The sequence below is a fragment of the Cynoglossus semilaevis genome, chromosome 13 (genome assembly GCF_000523025.1).
Source record: "Cynoglossus semilaevis isolate Cse_v1.0 chromosome 13, Cse_v1.0, whole genome shotgun sequence".
In the NCBI taxonomy this organism is placed as follows: domain Eukaryota; kingdom Metazoa; phylum Chordata; class Actinopteri; order Pleuronectiformes; family Cynoglossidae; genus Cynoglossus; species Cynoglossus semilaevis.
In genome coordinates, this window is record NC_024319.1 from 17,753,430 (window position 1) to 17,774,992 (window position 21,563).

The following is a 21,563-nucleotide window of genomic DNA, read 5'->3' on the forward strand; positions in this document are numbered from 1 at the left end:
ACCACTAAGCCACCACTGCCCCAGACACCCCTAATATAAAATATTTCCATTAAATATTTTTTAAATAATTTGTATACACATGTATTTGTACGTTGTTTTGAATTCTGTGATTTTTATTAATATTATTCTTTCACTTGTTTTAAGGGAAAGTCCAACAGGGACATATATACGTTTCTACTGTCTAGGCATAATCGCTGTAAATAATGAGGATTTCAGAATGGCCACAACATTTGTTTTTTCTAAAATCTGGCTGATTTACAGTCTGAAGATCAAGGTATGATCCAAAGAACGTTTAGGCTCTTACGTCATTATAGGCAAATGCAAAAAAAAAATAGAAAAAAGTGTACCATCCAGGATTCTTAAAGTAGCACTAGATAGTACTCTTATTTTATAAACACAATCAATAACACATCCATTACATACTAATAAATGTAATAACTGCACATGTATAATGTTTCATAAAACACAATTCATTTATCTGTAAAAGCTAAAAGATTATTAGAAAAGATGGAAGAGTAGGCTGTACACGCTCCCTGAGGGCAGGGTGGAGTTTTCTGACGCAATCCCAGAAAACATTAACAATGATAATAATATCCCAAACGAACCAAACTTTCTGGTGCCTTCGGCAAGGGAAAGAAATTAAAAGGAGGAGGAGGAGGAGGAGGAGGACATGACAGAGATACTGTCATATTTGTCTGTTGCATTTCAGTGGGGCTAGTTTACTCAGTAATAAATACCTACATTAAATGGCAATGAAACTGTGAAAATAACAGCAATAAAAGCAGCCCATTGGGACAGCTTATGGGCCCAGTGGTGTTTATCAGAGGGTCGAAGGTTTGAATCCCACTAGTAGCTATGTGGCTGTGGTGTGTTGAGAAAACCACCGATTCTCTTGCGCCCTTGAAAGCGGTCACTGCTGCCAGCGTTGATGGCAATCAAGACAATGAAGTTGACTTCTTCCATCACTGTCATCTTATATTATCTTATATTAAAATATGTTTTAAAAAAAACGGTTTTAGCCTTGCATTTTGTTTCATAGTTCATATGGTCTAAAGTGTTAGACTTTGTATATTTATACATGTATAGTTGTACATTTATAGTGCCAGACTTTAAAACCCATTCTTGAAGTGCACATCAATAATATTAACCATCGTCACGAACCGTTCTCACCACGTTATGCTTCAGTTTACCGCTTCTACGCATGTTGCTCATTAAGAACTTCACTGTACTTACAATATATTTTAATGACCATTTCCTACCAGACCAAAAAAAAATGCTGTCTATTATACAGGCACAGTATAGTGAACATCATGCTTATCTTAGGGGTTTTCATTTTTATTGTTGGAATCATCTTCCCCCGTTATGAGGCTTAATGACACTTAATGACACTTGACACTGCAGATAATCTGTCGAAATACCCGAATCCCACCCTGGATGCATGGATTTCAATTTCAAAAATCCCCAAGCTCCCAAATCTTTACATGGCCTATTAAAATTGTATTTTTTTATTTTTTTTTTGGTGCGCTCTGCACTTCATTTACATCATATTGTACATATTTTTTAACATGAATTCAAGACAGACTAATCACATTCCGGATGTGCATTACTGTTTTGCTTGCTTCTCAGCATTGTTTTTGTGTAAAAGGAAAATTGTGGAACTAAGCATTTAGTTTTAAAAGCTCCTCTCACTGGTCCCTTCTTCCGGCTGCCTTTAGATAATTTATGTAAATTTTAATATAGAACAGACATTTTTGAGTTTGTAGACCTTTTCTTTCCCGTGCTTGTTTTTTCTTGGTGTGATTCTATTTGCTAATAATAAAAAAAAAAAAATAAGCGTAGTGGACCGTAAGGATTTGTAATCATTTAGTACCACTGCCACATTGGAACAGGAAAAAAAAAGAAAAAAAAAGGATGATTATTCTTAAAATATTTTTGCCTACTTTCACTCTGCAATCATAAGTATGTACACATGCATATACCTACAAGGGTCTATTCCAGTATTTTTTTTTTTCTTTTAAGACAACACGAGTAAAGACAGCAGAAGGAGGAGAGCAGCAGGAGAACATAGCAGATGGAGAGGAGAAATGTTAAGTTAAGTTCCCTGGTGTGGTGTCTGTATCATGCGGCAACATGACGGATCACTTCAACCACCTTCAATACAACCAACAAGTGACTTATGAGTTAAAAAAAAAAAACTCACTGATTTCCTCCACGTCACAGAAATGGTACCATAGCATTTGCTGCAATAAACTCCATGGTTTGGGTTCAGATTCTGACTGTAACTGTCCGTCCTTGTGAGCTAAAATTTTAAAAGAACAATCTATGTAATGTTAAAAAATGGCTTCTTTTTTTCCCAGTGTATGAGGTGCTATTTTGCAAGCCAATTGTGACTTCACTCATCTGGACCTACTCATTGGTCAAGGGTGCTCCTTCTGATTAGGTCATTATTATTTATTCTACAATGTCATTATCAGTGACTTAAATAACTAATAATAATAATAATAATTAATCATTTCGACTATTATTAGCGGAGCTTCGGCCCAGAGGCGATGTCTCTGTCGTTGGTGTGGAACCCCAGGGTTCACCTCCTGGGCAAGATGGAATCCCGATTAGGAAGGTTCAGGGGGGGAGGAGGGGGATTGGTATGGGGTAGAGTGATTTAGGTGGCGGTCGTGGAGACTGCTGCCCCCGCGACCCGGTAACGGATGAAAATGGATGGATGGATGGACTTTTATTAATGAAAAGGTTGTATTTCGTTTCCATTTTAATTGATCACGCAACCTTCGAGCGTCCACCTACTACTTGCCAGTTTCGACAAACGAGTAGAGGTTTGAAAATCTGTTGTCTCAAAATCACCTGTTATAATTATAAAATCCTGATCCCTGCACTGGGTGGCTACACCCATACTGCCATACTCCTACATGTACTACGATCAACCCATCGCTCATTAAGCACATGCTAAATGAACATGTGCTATATTATGCTAATACCCGGGGCACTTGAAGTGTGTTGTCAACCGTTACGACACAGAGAGAACCAGTGGCGTACATCTTTTGTTAGTCCATATTTGACCACCAATGTATGTCGAGGTAACGTATTAACCACCAACCAGTAGCTTTAGCTTCTCGTTCTGGGCCTAACTGTGGCTCAAACATATACAGTCGGACCACAGCGTGTGTTGTGCGTTGTCCTGAGGTCTACAACACCTGCCATAATGGCACACAACTACCCTTGGAGCACGTGCGCGATGACAGAAGAACTGACCGTTGAGCAGTGTGAACACCATTTATTTCACACCACTCAACAGTTGCTGTATTTACGTGAAGTCATCCTCAGGTTTTACACCCGCTAAAGAGATGGGCAGGGCACACACGTTGGGGCTTATCGCAAGTTAAAGGAAAGGGATGTTATGCAGAAAAACAAATGTCAATGTGAATATATTTGACATTTGTATTTACACCTCTACTGGTATATACCGGTAGGCGTGTCTATTATTGAGGAGAATACTTGTGGGCGATGAAGCAATATTGGTAACTCTGCATTAAGACCAGGGTGACATAATACATACATTTTGGAACAACGTTGTGGTTTTGACATTGGATTTAATTTCCTCCCAATAATTAAGTTTGTAGTTTGAGGTTGTAAATACGAGGACATGGTGAAGAGGAGAACTTCTGTCCAAAAAAAAACAACAAAAAAAACACTACTGAAATACATAGAGTTCATTGGGCGGCCGACTACACGTGTGATTTTAATATACGCATCGTTCCATTTCTACACAACACAAACGCACAATGACCTAATGTGAATGTTAAAAAAAACAAAAACAGAAAGTTTGACCCTGCTCCTTAAACCTTTTACAACTTGGTTGATTCTCTGCTGTCTCAGTGGGGCTCACAGCAGTGCATTGCTATCAGTCGACTGCAGCAACGTTTTTTGCAATATTCACATTAAAATTGATTTTTAAAAGTACTTCCTAACACATCTTCCCCAACTCCATCATTTCCAGGGGGAAGACAGACACAAAAGGGCGGGGGGGAGAAAAAAAAGGAAACACGCACCCTCCTTTGTCCGACTGTATCACTTTGGCAGCGGGCAACGCGAGAAACAAGAAGCCGAATACAATAATAAAAACGTTTGTTTTTTTTTGTTTTTATTTTTTAAACATACTACAACACTAAGACTACAGATTTTTAAACTGCAGTGAGAGATATTCGCTTCCCCGGTAGCGTAAAGTCTTTCTTTAACGTCAGGCGCACCTCAGACGACAAAGGAAGTAAGTGCTGCTTCTGTGTGTGTTGAATTTTGCTGTCCCTTTTGTACCCTTTTTTTTGGGACGCAATCCTAGTTGTAATGAACCGGAACCTTTGTTTTGAGGCTCTGGTCCAAGTTTAGTAAGATTTAAATATGGTTAGTTAACTGGTTATAGCTACAGCTAAGAAAACAGTTGTAGTCCCCAAAAAAATATAAAAGTAATTGTAGAAGCTTGGAATATAATAGTTATAGTTATCGTTTGTGTGTGCAGCGATATTCGGGCATGGATGTAGAATAACTTAGAGGGGGGGAAACAAAATATGTCTATACGCACATTTATTCACATAATAACATAATAAATTATTAACGCCATCAATAATACCGATACTGCTACGAATACACACGCCGCTGCCGATAATAATAGCGTTGAATATTATTATTTTAAAATAGAAGACGCCGGACTTTTCGAGAATAATGCGTACAAAGGTAACCTACAGTTCAGAAAAGTGGGAGGATGCTGCCTCGAGGGAGTACAAAACACACACACACACACACACGCACACACACACACACACACCGCTCCCTTTTCCTCGCGTAAATAATACCAGGTAACGGCAAAGAAAACATAAATGTCCAAGACGAAGAGAATGCACGGCAGGGTCACGGAGCAGCAGCACAAAGAAGTTTATGCAGGAATCGTGCGCGCGTGTGTGTGTGTGTGTGCGTGCTGTTACCTTGTCTGCCCACTATCTCGGCCACATGTTCAGAGCTGGGCACTGGCACACACTCAGTGATGTTGCAGCCGCGTCCTTTGGTCTCGCTCGCCGCGCTCTCGTAAAGCGAACACAACTTGCTTTTGCCCTGCAGTATAGCCGCGTCTCCGCCGCCACTGTGTTTCTTGTTGTTGTTATTACTTCGGTCCTGTACTCCTGTTGTCGGGGACCCGCCGCCACCCTCGCCTTCCCCGAGACCCAGCAAAGACAACTGGCCCAGAGCGACCCTGAGGGCACGGGAGTCGTCCTCCTCTTCGTCGGGCGGCACGAGGAGACTCTCGCCGCCGAAGCTGGGGCCAGCCAGGTCACCGGCAAAGCCCCCATTTTTCTCCATGATCCCTGCTAAAACTAGCAGGCTAGGCATGGCTAACAAAAGAGTGAGTGAGACAAAGACTGAAGGAAGAAACCAACCCCCGTGCGGCCCCCGCCTCCTCCTCCTCCTCACCCCTTCTCTCCCATTCCTCCTTTTGCGCTAGTCCCTCCCATTTACCGCCCCTCTCTCTCTCTCTCTCGCTCTCTCTCTTTCTCTCTCTCCTTCTTTTTCGTGTACTGTACAGAGGAGTCACAGTCTCTTCTGAAAACAAACGGCACAGAGGGTTGCCATATCTGGAGTGCTGCAGCACATGGTTAGAGAAACCGTTAAGGTGGATGTTGTTATGTGTGGCGACCAAGGCAAACAAAGACATTCAGAGTGCATCGGTAGATGTTATTCATTTTGTCCTCAGATCAGGCGATGGTCCTCTTCGATTGAACCCAACCCAAATGAATATCTTACATTTTAATAACCAAACAACTTTAAACTTAACCTTCGCTTCAATATTCTCTGCCTCCGAAATATTATATAAAACACAAATCCACTAGAGTGCTAAACATTGTGTGCCAATATTTGACTAATTACGACACATTCTAAGTGACATTCAATTACAAATTTTCCAAAAAAAAAAAAAAAAAGCAAATTGCATAAAATTGTTTATAAAAGAAAATGTAATGTGTTCTGCAGTGCGTGCTTAAAGAGAGTGGAGAAACCGAGAAATCGCCGCATCATCATCGTACTAGTATGAGCGTTTCTAAAATTGGCAGCATAACTAGCAACATGTTTGGCCGTTGAGATTATGTTTTGACAGCGTAAACAACAAAGGCTCAGTCTTAGCTAACGAGAATGGCTCACCATTTATGATGCCAAAGCATGTGAACAAGTTATCTGTCACTTAAAAATGTTGCCATGGTTTTTTTTTTTTTGTGCAATAATTTGTGTTTACTGGCAGAATATTAAAAGAAAAGTCAAGGTCAAATGAAGAAATCAGTTAAACACAGTTGGGTGTTGGTTTCATTTGGGTGTTTTCATTTCATATCTGAAAAGCTCCAATGATTGTGGATGCCAGTCATTTTCAACGAATTACTAATTACTTTTACTCTTAGTACAATGTCCCTATTGTTGATTTGACTAAAACTTTTGAAACTATATATTATCTCTATGATCACTAAGGCTCAAAATGACAATAAACCGAACGTCAAAGTGGGATTTGACGTTTGCAGCGAGGATTGAGTCGCATATTTGAACAAGACAAAACTAAATTCCTGTCAAATTCCTATATATTTTTTTTAAGTAAAGTTTGCCGAAATTAACACGTTCACACATTCGATTTTTTTTTTTAATAGTGATTTAACTTTTAGAAAAATATTAGTTTAAATAAGTACACACGGTTCAACTTAAATATTAACCTCTCAACCTTTTCTCCACCGAAAAACCGTGGATCTGGCAACCCTCCTGTAACCGCGACACAAGGCGTCTGCATTATAAATGAGGCTGGACTACGCTTAACCACGCCCAGTCTGGTTTGTACGACCACGCCCCCGTCCTCCTCATAGCCCAGACACAACGCACCTCCCCCATCTGCTACCGTTCCGTCTCAGGTTCCTGATCCTATGGCATGTCACATCCTGCTACTCCACCTCTTTGTTCGCTTTCTTTCTTCACCGAGGAAAAACAAAGAAAGGAATATTTAACATAGATTTCACAAGTATCCTCAAAATGGTGCCCCCCCCCCAGACATTATAATAATTAATGCTTAATACATATTTTGAATACCCTACCGACGTATGGATGTAAACAACGTGTGCTGCGTGGAGTTGAGGAAGTCTGGGTGCGCACGTGATTTTGGAGCAGTGCTGCATTCTGGGACATCTTTTGAAGTAAAAGCAACAGCATCGTGTTTATCGACGCGAAGTGTCTCATATTAAATGTTGTGACGGAAGCGTGTGGAAAGAAGCGTCCGATGTTGAGGATGATGTCAGACTCTGGTGCAGACCAGCAGGGGTAGTATACGCACAGATATGCGTGCGCGGGCGCGCGCGCGCGCTTGTAGTGTCTTACAAGCAGCTTTCTGGTGAACAAAGGAACACGTGTTCCCTGTTCACTTGCACACACTCCCAAATTGTGCTTCACAGGGCAACGGCATAGTTTGTGCTGTACGCAAGATGTTCTGCATTTATTATTCTAATGATCGCAGTGTTTTTGAGCATATGTTTTTCGGTACCTCCAACATTTAATGTAATGAAATTCAAATGATGGGAAATGATGCTTTGGTAGTTTATTGTTTAATATTCATTCCTTTATTAATGCGATCTTTTCAAGAGAGGACAAGAAAACCACATAACAACAAAACAAAATCACTCACCACAACAGAGATAACACGCAATATTTAAATCAATAAACATTAAAAAAAAACAAAACAAGGTTCGCACTATTTAAGATCCGCTTGGAAATTATTCCAGACAAATATAGTTAATTGCTTTCTTCCCTAGTTCATTTCTGATGGTGAGGATTAACATTTGGAGGATTTCACGAGACCATAGACCACAAGCGAGCGATACGAGCGGTACGTCACGATAACTTTTTCCCCATCGGTTACTTCCACCCAACGCAATGAAGTATGGGATTGAACATTCAACGCAAAGTTGTGGTGAGTTGAGTGAAAATGTAGGTTCTGATGTGTCCACGTGTCTTATCCTTGTGAGAACATAACCACTCTCTGTATTTATTTAAAGACACCCTTGCACAATGCTAACAGTGGGAATTCGGTTGTAATTTGCAGAGGGAGATGTCGTTCATATTATTGCTCGTCTTTGTATAAAATATATTTTTTTAACACCTCAGATTGAAGAAGAGGAAAAACAGCTGAGCAGATTGAGGACTACTTTTTTGTCAGCGGTCCGGAATCAGGATGAGACCTTGTTGCGGAACAACAGGGTTATTTTTTTGCATGGTGGAACGAGTGAACTACAGTAAAGTCAGTGGATGCGTTATTTAGAATGTGGTTACAACCGATCTGTAAATTGGTTATGAAGAAAATGATCCCTGTTGTTTTATGGAATTAATATGGATAGTTAATTGAATAAGCAACTCTATGTGTTAACAAAAATATCCTTGAAAGTCCAGGTGGCCACAGCTAAAAATGTCAAGGACGTGATGGCATGGTCTTACGTGACATTTTGGTTTTTGTAGAAACACAGGAGATTCATGAGGCCTAAGCAAGTCTTCAGCTTTATTGGTCCAAAAAAGACAATTGTAGCTTAGCCAGCCTGAACTTAACTTCTTAGGGACAGGTCGGACCTAAGATGGATCCCTAAGCGCAGAGAAAGTCAAGGCCACAATAACAATGGAACTACCTCAAAATCTTGGTGACCCGAGAAAGTTGTTTGAAATGGTTAGCTACATGTGATGATACCTAACCTCTCCACCGTGTTGTGATGAGCTCCTCATTGAACTTCTCATCAGGGCAGTGGTGGCTTAGTGGTTAAGGAAGCGAACCTGGGTCCGGAAGGTTTAAGGTTCGAGTCCACCGTCTGCCAAGTTACCACTGAGGTGCTCTGAGCATGGCACTGTTCCCACACACTATTCACTTTGGTGATGGGTTAAAAAGCAGAGGTCGCATTTTGTTGTGTGCAGTGTTGTGCTGTGTCACAATGACAAGTAGTTCACTTTCACTTTCTGTTTGACCCCGTAAAGCCAACAATTGTTTGTTCAGACACTACCAGATATGGACTGTAGTCCACACATAACTGACAGATGCTAACATAACTGACAGATTTCTATCGGTACTTGTGTGGCCTAGAGCGTTGTTTCCCAAAGAATCCATAACGTGGGTGAGCATTTGCAAGAGAAAGAGGAGGAAAAGCATGATGAAGTTCTTGGGGCTAAAACTAGCATAGCATTCACATTGACAATGGGCATGCACCGTTCTGTCAGATCAGTCTCTCTATAATGCCCATCAACTCCATTCTCTTTAGCTCCTCTTCAACTGGAGCAAGAAAACCTGTGGTTGAAATTGATGCTAGCTAGCTGGGAGCGTTCCTGTGAACCATCTGAGTTGCCACTAATCACCTTAACTCTCATCAGACCTGGCTGGCCTTGTTCCTCGAGAGGTTCCTCTTCACCCTAAACTACCGACCTGGGTCACGTAACACGAAGCCAGACGCCCTCTCCAGATTCACCGAATGGGACGAAGAGGTACCTGATAGTAATACCAAGATATGTGCCAAGATACTCCATCCTTCCATCCATTTTCCGTTAGCGGGTCGCCCATTCTCCCTTTCGGATGTGTGCTACTGGCGGTGACGTGGGAGGTGTAGAATTTACATTATGTGGTAGTATTGCAGTATTGTGCCAAGATACTCCATCCATCCATCCATTTTCCGTTAGCGGGTCGCGGGGGTAGCAGTCGCCATCCAAATCACACTGCCCCATACCACCCCCCCCAAACCTTCCTGTAGGTGGTGAGTCCACTGGAAGGCACCAACCGCCCTAACCGGGATTCGAACTTGCCCAGGAGGTGAACCCTGGGGTTCTACACCAAAGCGCCACTGCCAAGATACTAAGAGGTGCTAAGATAGTATTGGAGGCTAAGAGGCTAGTGTATACCAAGTGGGTGTCTGTATACCAACACCCATTGTGAGATCATTGTATAAGGTATTTGCGACACAATGGAAAAAAAATACAGGGAAGCATCAACTGGACAAAACCACAGCGGAGCCCTTGGCAAGTGTGTGCAAGAGGTTGTCTGGCTCTATGGAAATTGGTCAATGGAAGAACAAAGCCCCAATCAATAAAGAGCATGGATCTTGGATATTGTTTCCTTTCTCTCCTCTTCAAAGCACCCTCTCTGTATTTTTCATGTGTACAGTGTTTCTTTCTGGGCTACGTTTTTGGAGATACTGCTTTTGCTCTGCCACATGACCTTGTAATGGTCAGTGTCCATCTTGTTGTGGAATGGATCGCTAGCCCATTTGATAAATTTCACTGCCAACAGCCGTGTGCTACTGTTAGTTGTTGCTTTTGCTAATGCGAGCGCTGAGGTCAAATTACCTCCTTGTGAAAGATCTAAATTATATTGATCTGTTCATCACGGCCATCTGTTTTCCTTTTTTCTGTAACCTCCCTTGACCCCCTAGTTCGAAGGCTGAGAGGCATCTTTTTTTTTTTTAAATCTTTTAAGTATGTGCTCATCATTGTCCATAAGTCCATGCATAGTTACACATTCCACAGTAGGGCGACAGTATGTGCTCTTTTAGGAGGACAGGAGGGTTGCGGTTACTTGACTATAGAACCCCGTTGCATTTGTCGCACCTTCTTGCTGAATTTACCACTGCGATATCTATAATATAATATGCAAATATTGCAGAAAATAAAAAATAAAATAAACACGAGCAAACAAAACCATCAAAGTAGTGCACTTGTAGAATAGCTTTAAAAAAACCCCATCAGACACATAATTAAAAATAAAATATATTTATATTACATATCTAAAATATGAACTAAAAATTGAGCCCTGTCTGATAATTAAGACCCTAACTTCCCTGTTTCTGTTTACCTCTGCTGCAGACAACCACAAAGTGAAGGGAGTCAGCCTTGGTGCTAATGCTAGCTTCGGCCCTGGAGCAGATCACTAAGTACAGTCAAGGCATTAAAGCAGGAACGAGCTAACGTGTGACCAGCCGTGTTACAGGCACTGTTCGGAAAAAAGCATTTATTTAATTAAAAATTTTTCTGCGTAAATATCCCATGTTACAACGCGGACCCCTGTGGCTTATAGAGAAGCCTATATATGTATAGCATATATATATATATATGTATATATATATATATATATATATAGCATATATATATATGTATATATACTGTATATATATGTATATATATGTATGTATGTATATATGTATATGTATATGTATATATGTATATATATGTATAGCTTATAGCCTATATATGTTCAATTATTTCTTTCTTCAATTTAGTGGCTCTGGCTTATATTCAGGTGCGTTCAATAGTCCAGAAATTACGGTATATAGCAAATGCTGGTGGTACTGCTGTTGTACTATGGTCCCCCTTTCCCTCCTGTCTGTTTTTCCAGATTCAGTTTCATCACGGTCACCTATGTCCTGTGGTTCCCTTTCTCTTCACCATTTGCTCTCTCCTCCTACCCTTGCCTTTATTCACAGTGAATTTTCAAAACGTCCACTGGAATACACCGGTTAGCTTAGCGTTCAGAATGAGTGTGCACCATGGATCATTCTCGAATTGAGGCAATATAAGACTGTACACAACGTGTTAAAAATAATTTGAACAACGATCGCTCTGTATCTGGAAATACAGATTTAAATCCATCTGCAGCCTCGATCCACAGCAAGGTGTCCCTCTCTGAACTTAAGTACTTAAGCAAGATGGATGAAGCGTTTGTTTGAACTAAGATAAATGACATGTAAAAGTCATGCATAAATGCTAACATGCTAAAATGCTTTTAGCCTTTTCTATGTCATCAATTGGGGAAATGCAGGCACTGCAGGGAAAAGGCAGAAGTATAACGATAGAAATCAATAACATAATTCAGACACGTGTAGAGGGCCAAATTAAAAAGCCAAACGGGCCGCATCCGGCCCCCGGGCCGTAGTTTGCATTTTTATTGTGTAAACTTCTTAAACAATCGCAGAGAGGTCACCCGTGTTAGCCGCATGTGTAACTGATAGAAAACAATACTTTGCTAATCTGCTTTGTCTCTAACATATAATTATAATATTATATATATATATATATATAAATAATGCTTTAGAACATTTACGTTGATTGAACGTTATAGACAATAAGCCCCGTTGTGTCAGCTGTGTTATTTTAGATTCCTTATCTTTAGCACAAGAGCGCTTCAGCACATCTCAGTACTGCTCTAGAAGTAATCAGACACGCACATGTGCAGAGGGTTGTTGTAATCAGGAGAGCTGCTGTCATCTGGGAAAATGAGTCAGGTAGCATGACATCATTGCTTTTTATGGGTATTAGGTCATCTTTAACTTCACTTCCTTGTTAGCTCACCGCGTTCACCAAGGCCTTGTTTTGAAATTTCTTTCTTGTTTGTTTCTCTTTTTTAGTTTCTTTTTACTATATATATATTTTTTTTTTTTTTCATTTCTTCCTTTGTTTGTTTGTGTCTCTCCTCTGTAGAAAACACTCCAAGACCTGGCGGATCCTGTAAAAAGCTGTACCCTGGACAAGTAAGTGTACCTGTGTTAGTTGATGTAAATTATTTTGCATTTTGAAAAACCGAATTGTGAATTTAAAAAAGTAATGTTCTTTCCCTGTCCCCTCTGTCACTGTCCTATGGCATTTTTACATTACTGCTACAAGGCATGATGACTAATACTCACCACACAACTTGCTTCCCATACTGATGTGATGACGGTGATGATGAGCTCATCAGTTTTTGCACTCAACGGTGGTGTTTGGTCATCCTTTTGCTTTCATTGGATTGTCATTTGATTGAATGTAGAGCAAGGAATTATATCTGGCAATATCAACATAAGAAACATATAACATATATATATATATAAATTATATAAAAATGAGTCACAAGTTAATTAAAATGTTATGAACTTTGAACAAAAATATGACAAAAACTAAATGCAATTAAAAGACAGCATTGAATTCGAGCTAACCATCAGAGGAAAAAAAAGACAATCTTTAGCTTTACTAAGAGAACTGATAAATAATTTAAGTAATATTTCATATTTCAATGATCATGAAAAATGTAATCGTAATTTCCGGACTAATGAGCGCACATGAATATAAGCCGCAGCCACTAAATTTAAGAAGAAAAAAATATTCGGACATATATAGGTCGCACTTCTCTATAAGCCTAACATGGAATATTTTTGTTTTTTCCCCGAACAGTGCCTGTTACACAGCGAGTTACACGTTAGCTCTTTCTTGTTTCGGCATCCCTACCATAGTTGGAATGTACAGGGGAGACGAGTGATCTGCTCCAGGGCCGAAGCTAACGTTAGCTCCGGGGCTAACTCCTTTTACTTTGTGCTTGTCCGCAGCAGAGGTAAACAGAAACAGGGAAGTTTCTGGAAGTCTTCATTATCAGCCGCACCGAGCACAACGGTACATAAACAGCTCCTGTATAACCTGTATAAACATTTTAAATGTAACTGTTTTTACACACCTTAAACATCTGTATTTTATGCTAGCATTGTCAACTTTTTTTTAATTTGAGGATTTGAGCAAAGTGCCCTAAAAGTTTAAAGTTTAAAAGTCCTAAAAATGTATTTGGTTTCCTTGAATTTCCAGTTAATCTTATTGTACCTTTACCATGTACGTAACACTTATTTTTAAATGTGTCTATCCTTCATATTGTCAGACAGTAAAATGTTCCGTAAGATTACAAAATTGATAGGATTTTAGACAGGTAAACACTAAAGTAAACAATTAAAAGTTAGCCAAAATATGTAGAGCTATTAACACAGGCAAAAAGCTCCCAAAAGGAGTTCTGATATTATATACTCACTACCAATTTTACTACAAACAGCGACTACTACTGACACTATCATTACTTCTGCAAAAGGTAATGCTGCTCTTTATTTAAACTCTGCAGCATCATTCAAAAAAATCTGCACCAATTGAATTGTTCTAAAAAAAAGAAAAGAAAATGAATTATAATTCTAGTGTAGAATTAGACAACCCTTACTCGATGACGACTGTGAATGTTTCAACTGAACAGTAGGGAGCGCCAGAGTGTGTCTTTAGCGGAACTAGGAACAAGAAACATCCTTGTTTTTTTTTTTAATACTAAGAAATCCATTAACAAAATAATATTTAAAAAATAATATTTGAACAAATTTGTCAAAAACAGTTCTGTCGCCACCTAGTGAAAGGGATATTCAATTGAATTTCACTGTGACAGGAGAAGCAAATATGTATTATAAATATAAATTCGTCTATTTGTGTAGCGAAATTTATTTGATATTTTTCTTAAATTACAAATTGACAGGTGGCATCCATCCCTTTCCATAATGTTTTATTTTAGTTTTTAAAAAAATCCTAAATACAATAGTGGACACTAGTGGACGTTATTCATAAATACACTAGTGGAAAGCAGTTACATCGAGGGCAACAGGATCAGTAGGTTTCTTCCACAGTAGTGACTTTCGAATGGGAAGCCGTATACAGTGCTCTTCAGAAGTGCCGTAGGTTGTACGTATATCTATGTAAACTACGGTAATGGTAGCGTAACTAATAGTTTTCATATCTATGTAAAATACGGTAATGGTAGCGTGACTAATACTTCTCAAAATCTCATATTATCTTAAACTTTATTCAGTGGACATTGAGGAAAAAGTCAACACAGACGAGGGGGAGTAGAATGTTAGGAGAGTGAACATGATTGGTCACCGGATGTGACTGACAGTTTGATTATCTAATAGAAGCTCGGACTTGCGGTGTCGTCGGTAGGGTTTACCGCTGCCAAGTTGCTGTTTACTAGCAGAGGGCGGTAGGGCTTAATAAAACAAAATATACGCAGTAGCACACTAGCAGTCCCCGTCTAAGTTTGAGTAACAAACACTCCTTGACCACAGTGCGTTGTCAATATACGCAGTTTAAATCAGTTTGTTCGCATCTCAACGTAGTGTAAATTGGAATGCTGGCCGTCTTCTTTGCTAGCAGTTCCCTACGTGTTGTTCCATTGGATTCAGGTGAGGAAGAAGTAGCATCAGAGGACTGCTTGTTGTGAGTCACAGTCACCCACCTCCCCCACATTAATTTAGTACTGACCTGTCTGGATAATGTGAAATAGTTATAATTTACCAGTTAACTGCATTGTTAAACTGAACATTTACATTTATATTAATGGCTGAATTTGTTTTTTTGTGTGTGATTTGAGATATGTTTAGCAACACGTTCTTGTCAAATTGGTTTATTTGTTTATTTAATGTATTTTAAAGACTGATGCACACTGCAGTGTTATAATGTTTACCAGAAGTGGTGGTCAGTGTCTGTAAACTGACACTGACACCAGTGTATTCTGCACTACGGTGATGTCGGGGTGTTTTGATAAGTCGCTCCCAACAGAAAACAGTAAATATATATTTACTCATATAAACTAAACTTACTTTATGTATCTATTATGTTGGGATGCTGATTAAATTCATGTAGCTTTATAGAACAACAAGATTCAGTTGTTGCATTATATGGATGCTACTACACACTATAGATGTTATATATGTTATATATTAGTGCAGCAAAAATACACAAAATTCACTGTGTCACACTCGATTTTTTTTTTACCAACATTTGTTTCATCTCAAAAGTAAAGTTGTTTTTTTTTTTTGCCTCATTTTCTGGAGGTGTATTCTTAGCAGCAGAGAATATATATAAAAAAAGAAATAGCTCACTGAATAAACAAAAGCTAGGTTAATGCGCGTTGCAGTTGTGTTCCTGTCATTTAGGTTATGAAAAATAGTGGTTTATTTATATGCAGCCCAATATGACAAACAAGTTAAACATTATATGATCCTAACTTGTCATACAAGAGTATAATGCTACGCTATACATAGCTCATAAAGCAACTAAGAAATAGGCTGCCAGGCTAGGAATAGGTTCGTTAGTTTTTGTGCTATTAATGTTTTTAAGTGCAGACACACACACACACACACTGCATAGTCAAACAAAAAACGTTTAGAAATCAGTGCATCTCTGGGGCTCATTAAACAGAAGAATGTCCTCCTTGAAAGGATTACGATGGATTCCTTGTTAGTAAAAAAAAAAAGAAAAAAAAAAACAGGAAAATGTCCCTTTAGGCTCATGTAACAAACTCTACTGCTGCTGACCTTTTGGGGTTTTTTTTTTTCAATTTTTTTTTTCAAATGCGGCACAAAACCCTTAAAAGTGTTAGTCTTATCTGGAATGAGGCTTATTTTGTGTCCTCTTTAAGAAGACTTTTCTACCCGGATACACACATTATCAGAGACTGTTTTACAATAACGCCTCCTCTTTGACACCGCCCTCCTCTCACAGTCCCTCCCCTCTTTCTGTTCTTCTACAGGGCACCAGCCAGAGACACACAGTCCCACCCACCAGCTACGAACAAGACTGCACTGTTCAACAAGTTTCTTCTCTACACTGCATTGGGGTAAAGAGGCGTCTATACGCACGCACACACACACACACACAGACAAAGATAGAAAAAGGTCCTATGCATTTGTGCTTTAGCGGTGTGAGGAAACTTTGTCTTAAAAGCTGTGTTAAAGTTTTGGGAAAAGGTTGGAAAACATTTTTACGACCTTGTCTCGTCTTTCATACCTTACAGACCAGCGTGTTGCGTTGAATGCATTTTTGTAGCTCAAAGTTTTGTGTGTGTTTTTTATTGTTTAAACAGAGTAAAGCACTCAAACAAACGTTCAGAATGAAATGTTTTTACCGGGAGTGGGTGGCGTGGTATTAGGCTCATGTAACAAACTCTACTGCTGCTGACCTTTTGGGGTTTTTTTTTTTCAATTTTTTTTTTCAAATGCGGCACAAAACCCTTAAAAGTGTTAGTCTTATCTGGAATGAGGCTTATTTTGTGTCCTCTTTAAGAAGACTTTTCTACCCGGATACACACATTATCAGAGACTGTTTTACAATAACGCCTCCTCTTTGACACCGCCCTCCTCTCACAGTCCCTCCCCTCTTTCTGTTCTTCTACAGGGCACCAGCCAGAGACACACAGTCCCACCCACCAGCTACGAACAAGACTGCACTGTTCAACAAGTTTCTTCTCTACACTGCATTGGGGTAAAGAGGCGTCTATACGCACGCACACACACACACACACAGACAAAGATAGAAAAAGGTCCTATGCATTTGTGCTTTAGCGGTGTGAGGAAACTTTGTCTTAAAAGCTGTGTTAAAGTTTTGGGAAAAGGTTGGAAAACATTTTTACGACCTTGTCTCGTCTTTCATACCTTACAGACCAGCGTGTTGCATTTTTGTAGCTCAAAGTTTTATGTGTTTTTTATTGTTTAAACAGAGTTAAACATAAAAAAAAACAACAACTAGCGCTTAAGCACTCAAACAAATGTTCAGAATGAAATGTTTTTTACCGGGAGTGGGTGGCGTGGTATGTGGGATCAGTCCAGAGGTGTGTGCACACATTCACACCTCTTGTGAGCATGTGAACACCGGCCTTGCCATAAAAAAAATATTCACATTCTTCCGTAACGAGTGGTGTAGTAATAAATGGCGAGGAGTTTAGCGGCGCTGCCCGTCTTTGAACATTTTATTCTTATCTCTGGGAAATGGCTGTTGACTAAAGTGAGAGCTGTTAGTTTACAGCTCAGGACAGTAACGAAAACAAACTCATTCATTATGTGCTCAGACTAACCCTATAGTAATGATATGACAGGGTTTTTGATTATATAAATGTAATAAGATTAGAGTAAAAAAAATTTTTTTTACCACATTAAAAAGATGAAAACCTTTTATTTTGTATATTTTTGATAACCTACTCAAATATACCCTTTGCCTGTTTCATCTTTGTTTATCATTAAGCATTCAGCGTTTTTTTTTTTTTTTTTTCTGCCTGTTTGTTTAGCATTTAGCATTCAGCGTTTTTTTTTTTTTAGTAGTAAACTTGCCCTGAAATAACCCCATGCAATTTAGTAACAAAGCGATATCCGATCTCCAGGGAGTTCCGTGTGCAAATTCAATAAAAAATATCCCGGAATCTTGAGCAAGCATGCACAAATGCGTTTCGAAACCTGAAAAAGTGAGCCTCTGGCGATAGCGAGCACACAACCAGGTGGAGGAGTAGTATAAATGGAACCCACCTCCCGTACTTGGATGGTTTGTTTGTGTCTCTGTTAGTGCGGTGTGTGTCTAAATATAGATTTATATAGTGCAAAAAAAAAAAAAAATCTAGTTGTTTTCTTTTCAGACCCTGTTTACGCTGCGCATTCATAAAACACATTGTATTTCGGTTGGGTTCTTTGTTTGGGTTTTTACAAAAAAAAAACAAACAAACAAAAAAAAAGACAAAACACAATGATCTAATATTGCTTTGTGTATTTATCAGCACTTTAAACAGTGCTTTTAGCAGCCCAGATAAGTCAAACTCAGATTGAATTCTTCATTTCCTTAAGTAAGAATCACAAAGTTTGGATTCTACGTAAAAACGCCACAAATGCATTTACTTTTGCAATTTACTTTTCTTCTTCTTCTTCTCACAGCTAGAGACGTTATCAAGTCAGCACCTCTTTTCCAAGTTGTATTTTGCCATGGAGACCCCTGGCCAAAAACGCGTCAGCCGCGGTGCCACCACCGTTCTTTCCCCTACCCGCATCACCAGACTGCAGGAGAAGAAAGACTTGTGCAACCTCAACGACCGTCTGGCCGTCTACATCGACAAGGTCCGATCACTGGAGGTCGAAAATGCTGGTTTACGGATGCGGATTACCGAAAGTGAGTCTGTGGTCAGCCGAGAAGTGACGGGAGTAAAAGCAGCCTACGAGACTGAATTGGCCGATGCTCGGAAAACCCTGGACCAGGTCGCCAAGGAGCGAGCTCACCTGCAACTGGAGCTGAGCAAACTGAGGGAGGAGCACAGGGAACTGAAAGCCAGGTAGGTGGACAACTTAAAGGGGTGGGGTTATGATGAAAGTGTCTAAAACGGTAACTTTCCAACAGGCAACTCCATGCGTTTGATTTGATGCTTCATGCTTGCTACATGTGGCTGCGAGACATTTCATGTAAATATAGGGCTTTTCTTATTACTTCTTATTTGAATGTTAACATTGTTTTGGATTCAAAATGAGCTCAATAGGAGACACTTGGGTTTGCAAAACAATTTTCATGCCCCCTCACCCCCCCAAAAAAAAGAAAGAAAAAGGAGACTTATGATAAAAATGAGCATGAGAATGAAAAATAACAGCCTCCTTTACAAAAAACAAAAAAAAAACAGGACACATCATAAGAATGAGTGCGAGAATGAAAAATAACAGCCTCCTTTACAATATTAAATTAAAAAAATTAAAAAAAAATTAAAAAAGACTAGTGCCAACAGGGAGACAAGGAAACCAGATTTAATCGAACCTTAAATGTATCTGCATCAATACAACAGGAATAACACAAAAATAGTCGATACAATACAAATATATATACCGTTACATACTCGCATATAAGCCGAATTTAAGACGCCACAAAAAAAAAAAAAATCAAATCGGGCGGGGTCGGCTTATATGCGCAGAAATACCTGCGACAGTATTTTCCAGAGGTGTGGACTCGAGTCACATGACTTGGACTCGAGTCAGACTCGAGGCGTCAATTTGATGACTTTAGACTCGACTTGACAAAATGTAAAGAGACTTGCAACTCGACTTGGACTTTAACGTCAACGACTCGTGACTTCCCTTGGACTCGAGCCCTTTGACTCGACAAAACTTGATACTTTCTCCCAAACCCAAAATGATCTGTGTAAATATATTATTATTTTGTTTAAAAGGACTCGAAACAGAAATGGCAGGACTGGGGACTTGACACTTTTTAGTCTTGACTTGGGCTCGACTCGGACTTTGCCTGTCTTGACTTGAGACTTGACTCGGACTTGAGTGCAAAGACTTGAGACTTACTTATGACTTGCAAAGCAAGGACTTGGTCCCACATCTTGTATTTTCCATCGCAAACAGTGTTTACCAAGATAATTTTGGGATCAATTTGGGATCAATTTTCAGGGGTTGGCTTACACGCGAATCAGTTAGCTTTTATAGTCACTTAACACACTGAAACCTATGATCTTAGTTAAGGCCAGAGGTGGGACCAAGTCATTGCTTTGCAAATCACAAGTAAGTCTCAAGTCTTTGCACTCAAGTCCGAGTCAAGTCTCAAGTCAAGACAGGCAAAGTCCGAGTCGAGTCCAAGTCAAGACTGGAAAGTGTCAAGTCAAGTCCCAAGTCCTGCCGTTTCTGTTTCGAGTCCTTTCTAGTCCTTTTCAAACAAAATAACAACATATTTACACAGATCACTTTGGGTTTTGGAGAAAGGGCTCGAGTCCAAGTGAAGTCACGAGTCATTGATTTTAAAGTCCAAGTCGAGTGGCAAGTCTCTTTACATTTTATCAAGAATCTAGTCGAGTCTAAACTCATCAAAATGATGACTTGAGTCTGACTCGAGTCCAAGTCATGCGACTCGAGTCCGCACCTCTGGTTAAGGCTAATTATTTTTGAGCCGTCCGTCGGGAGTTTTCTTTTTGATTTAATCCAAAGGTGTGTCAATACCACCTCATTACAGTGATTGTAGTATGGTGCTGCAGTTTTAATCAGGAAGTCATTTTATGGTGACGCTGTGACTAACCTTTGTGCTCGTCACTGCCCACACTACACCTTTCTGAGCCTGAGGTGGTGCAACACCCTGTTGTTTCAGTACGAATGCAGTCTGGGACCGAACCCTGTACTTATGACATTCCTTTTGGTTACATTTGCAGCGGTCATTAGTAGTAATTGAAAGCAATCCAGGGGATGGAAGAGAAACAAGTAAATAGCAACATTATTGTTTAGACAAAGGCATCAAATGGGTTGTATCATTTTCAATAATAATCAATTGCAGATATAAATATATGTAAATACATTATGGAATAGTTACATCTATACAGTCCTCTATTTAGAACTGAACTGTATCGCGTAGTGAAAATGAGTTTGACACGCCTGGTGTAGTGCAAATTCACCAAAACACATTTGTCGCAATGTTTTTTTTTTTTTTTACAGTTTTAAAATTAGAATGAAAACAAATTCTAATGAAGTTCTACATATATTATTGGGAAAAACAAATTAAATCACACGCCGAGCGAGCATTTTGACAACGAAAAAGCTCCCTGTTAACGGGACGAATATCTCCAGCAGATCCACACTGAGTCCAGGAAAACTACGATTTAGTACTAAATTCACTGTCGTTTTAAAAAATATGTGCAGTCACTCTCTTCCCACAGAGTGGCGCCACCTGATTTATTGAACCTAGAGAAGTATGAATACTTGCAATGAGTGAAAGACTCATTGCAAATTTGTACCCTTAAAAAATCACTGTTTGTTAAACAATGTTCATTTGGTTGCATAACGATTCTGCAATCATATATTATATTACATTATAACCACAGGTATTCCTATGGAAAAAGTGACATTTGGTGCGGACAGCAGTGGTGTGGACTCGAGTCAATTTGATGACTTTAGACTCCACTTGAC

General features: G+C 39.4%; 2 protein-coding genes across 8 annotated transcripts in view; one reads left to right on the forward strand and one right to left on the reverse strand.

Moving 5' to 3' along the window:
• mex3a (mex-3 RNA binding family member A) overlaps positions 1-7,572 on the reverse strand; it is an 11,692-nt gene extending 4,120 nt beyond the window's left edge. The window contains exons 1-3 of the mRNA XM_008324020.3: positions 7,122-7,572; positions 6,913-6,995; positions 4,989-5,393 (exon numbers count right to left, since the gene is read on the reverse strand). Of these exons, the coding sequence (XP_008322242.1) occupies positions 4,989-5,391 (403 nt within the window). The 5' untranslated portion in view covers positions 5,392-5,393; positions 6,913-6,995; positions 7,122-7,572. The remainder of the gene's footprint in view (positions 1-4,988; positions 5,394-6,912; positions 6,996-7,121) is intronic.
• Positions 7,573-7,872: 300 nt separating this feature from the next.
• The window catches only part of LOC103388831 (lamin-A), a 35,835-nt gene continuing 22,144 nt past the window's right edge, over positions 7,873-21,563 (forward strand). The window contains exons 1-4 of one of the 7 annotated variants that reach the window (XM_025061672.1): positions 7,873-7,990; positions 12,520-12,569; positions 16,400-16,486; positions 18,564-18,955. In XM_025061672.1, the coding sequence (XP_024917440.1) occupies positions 7,954-7,990; positions 12,520-12,569; positions 16,400-16,486; positions 18,564-18,955 (566 nt within the window). In that variant the 5' untranslated portion in view covers positions 7,873-7,953. Of the gene's footprint in view, positions 7,991-12,519; positions 12,570-14,629; positions 15,085-16,371; positions 16,487-16,870; positions 17,131-18,563; positions 18,956-21,563 lie in introns of those variants that run through there. The other 6 variants (XM_025061676.1, XM_008324021.3, XM_025061674.1 and 3 more) reach the window with 6 other exon arrangements.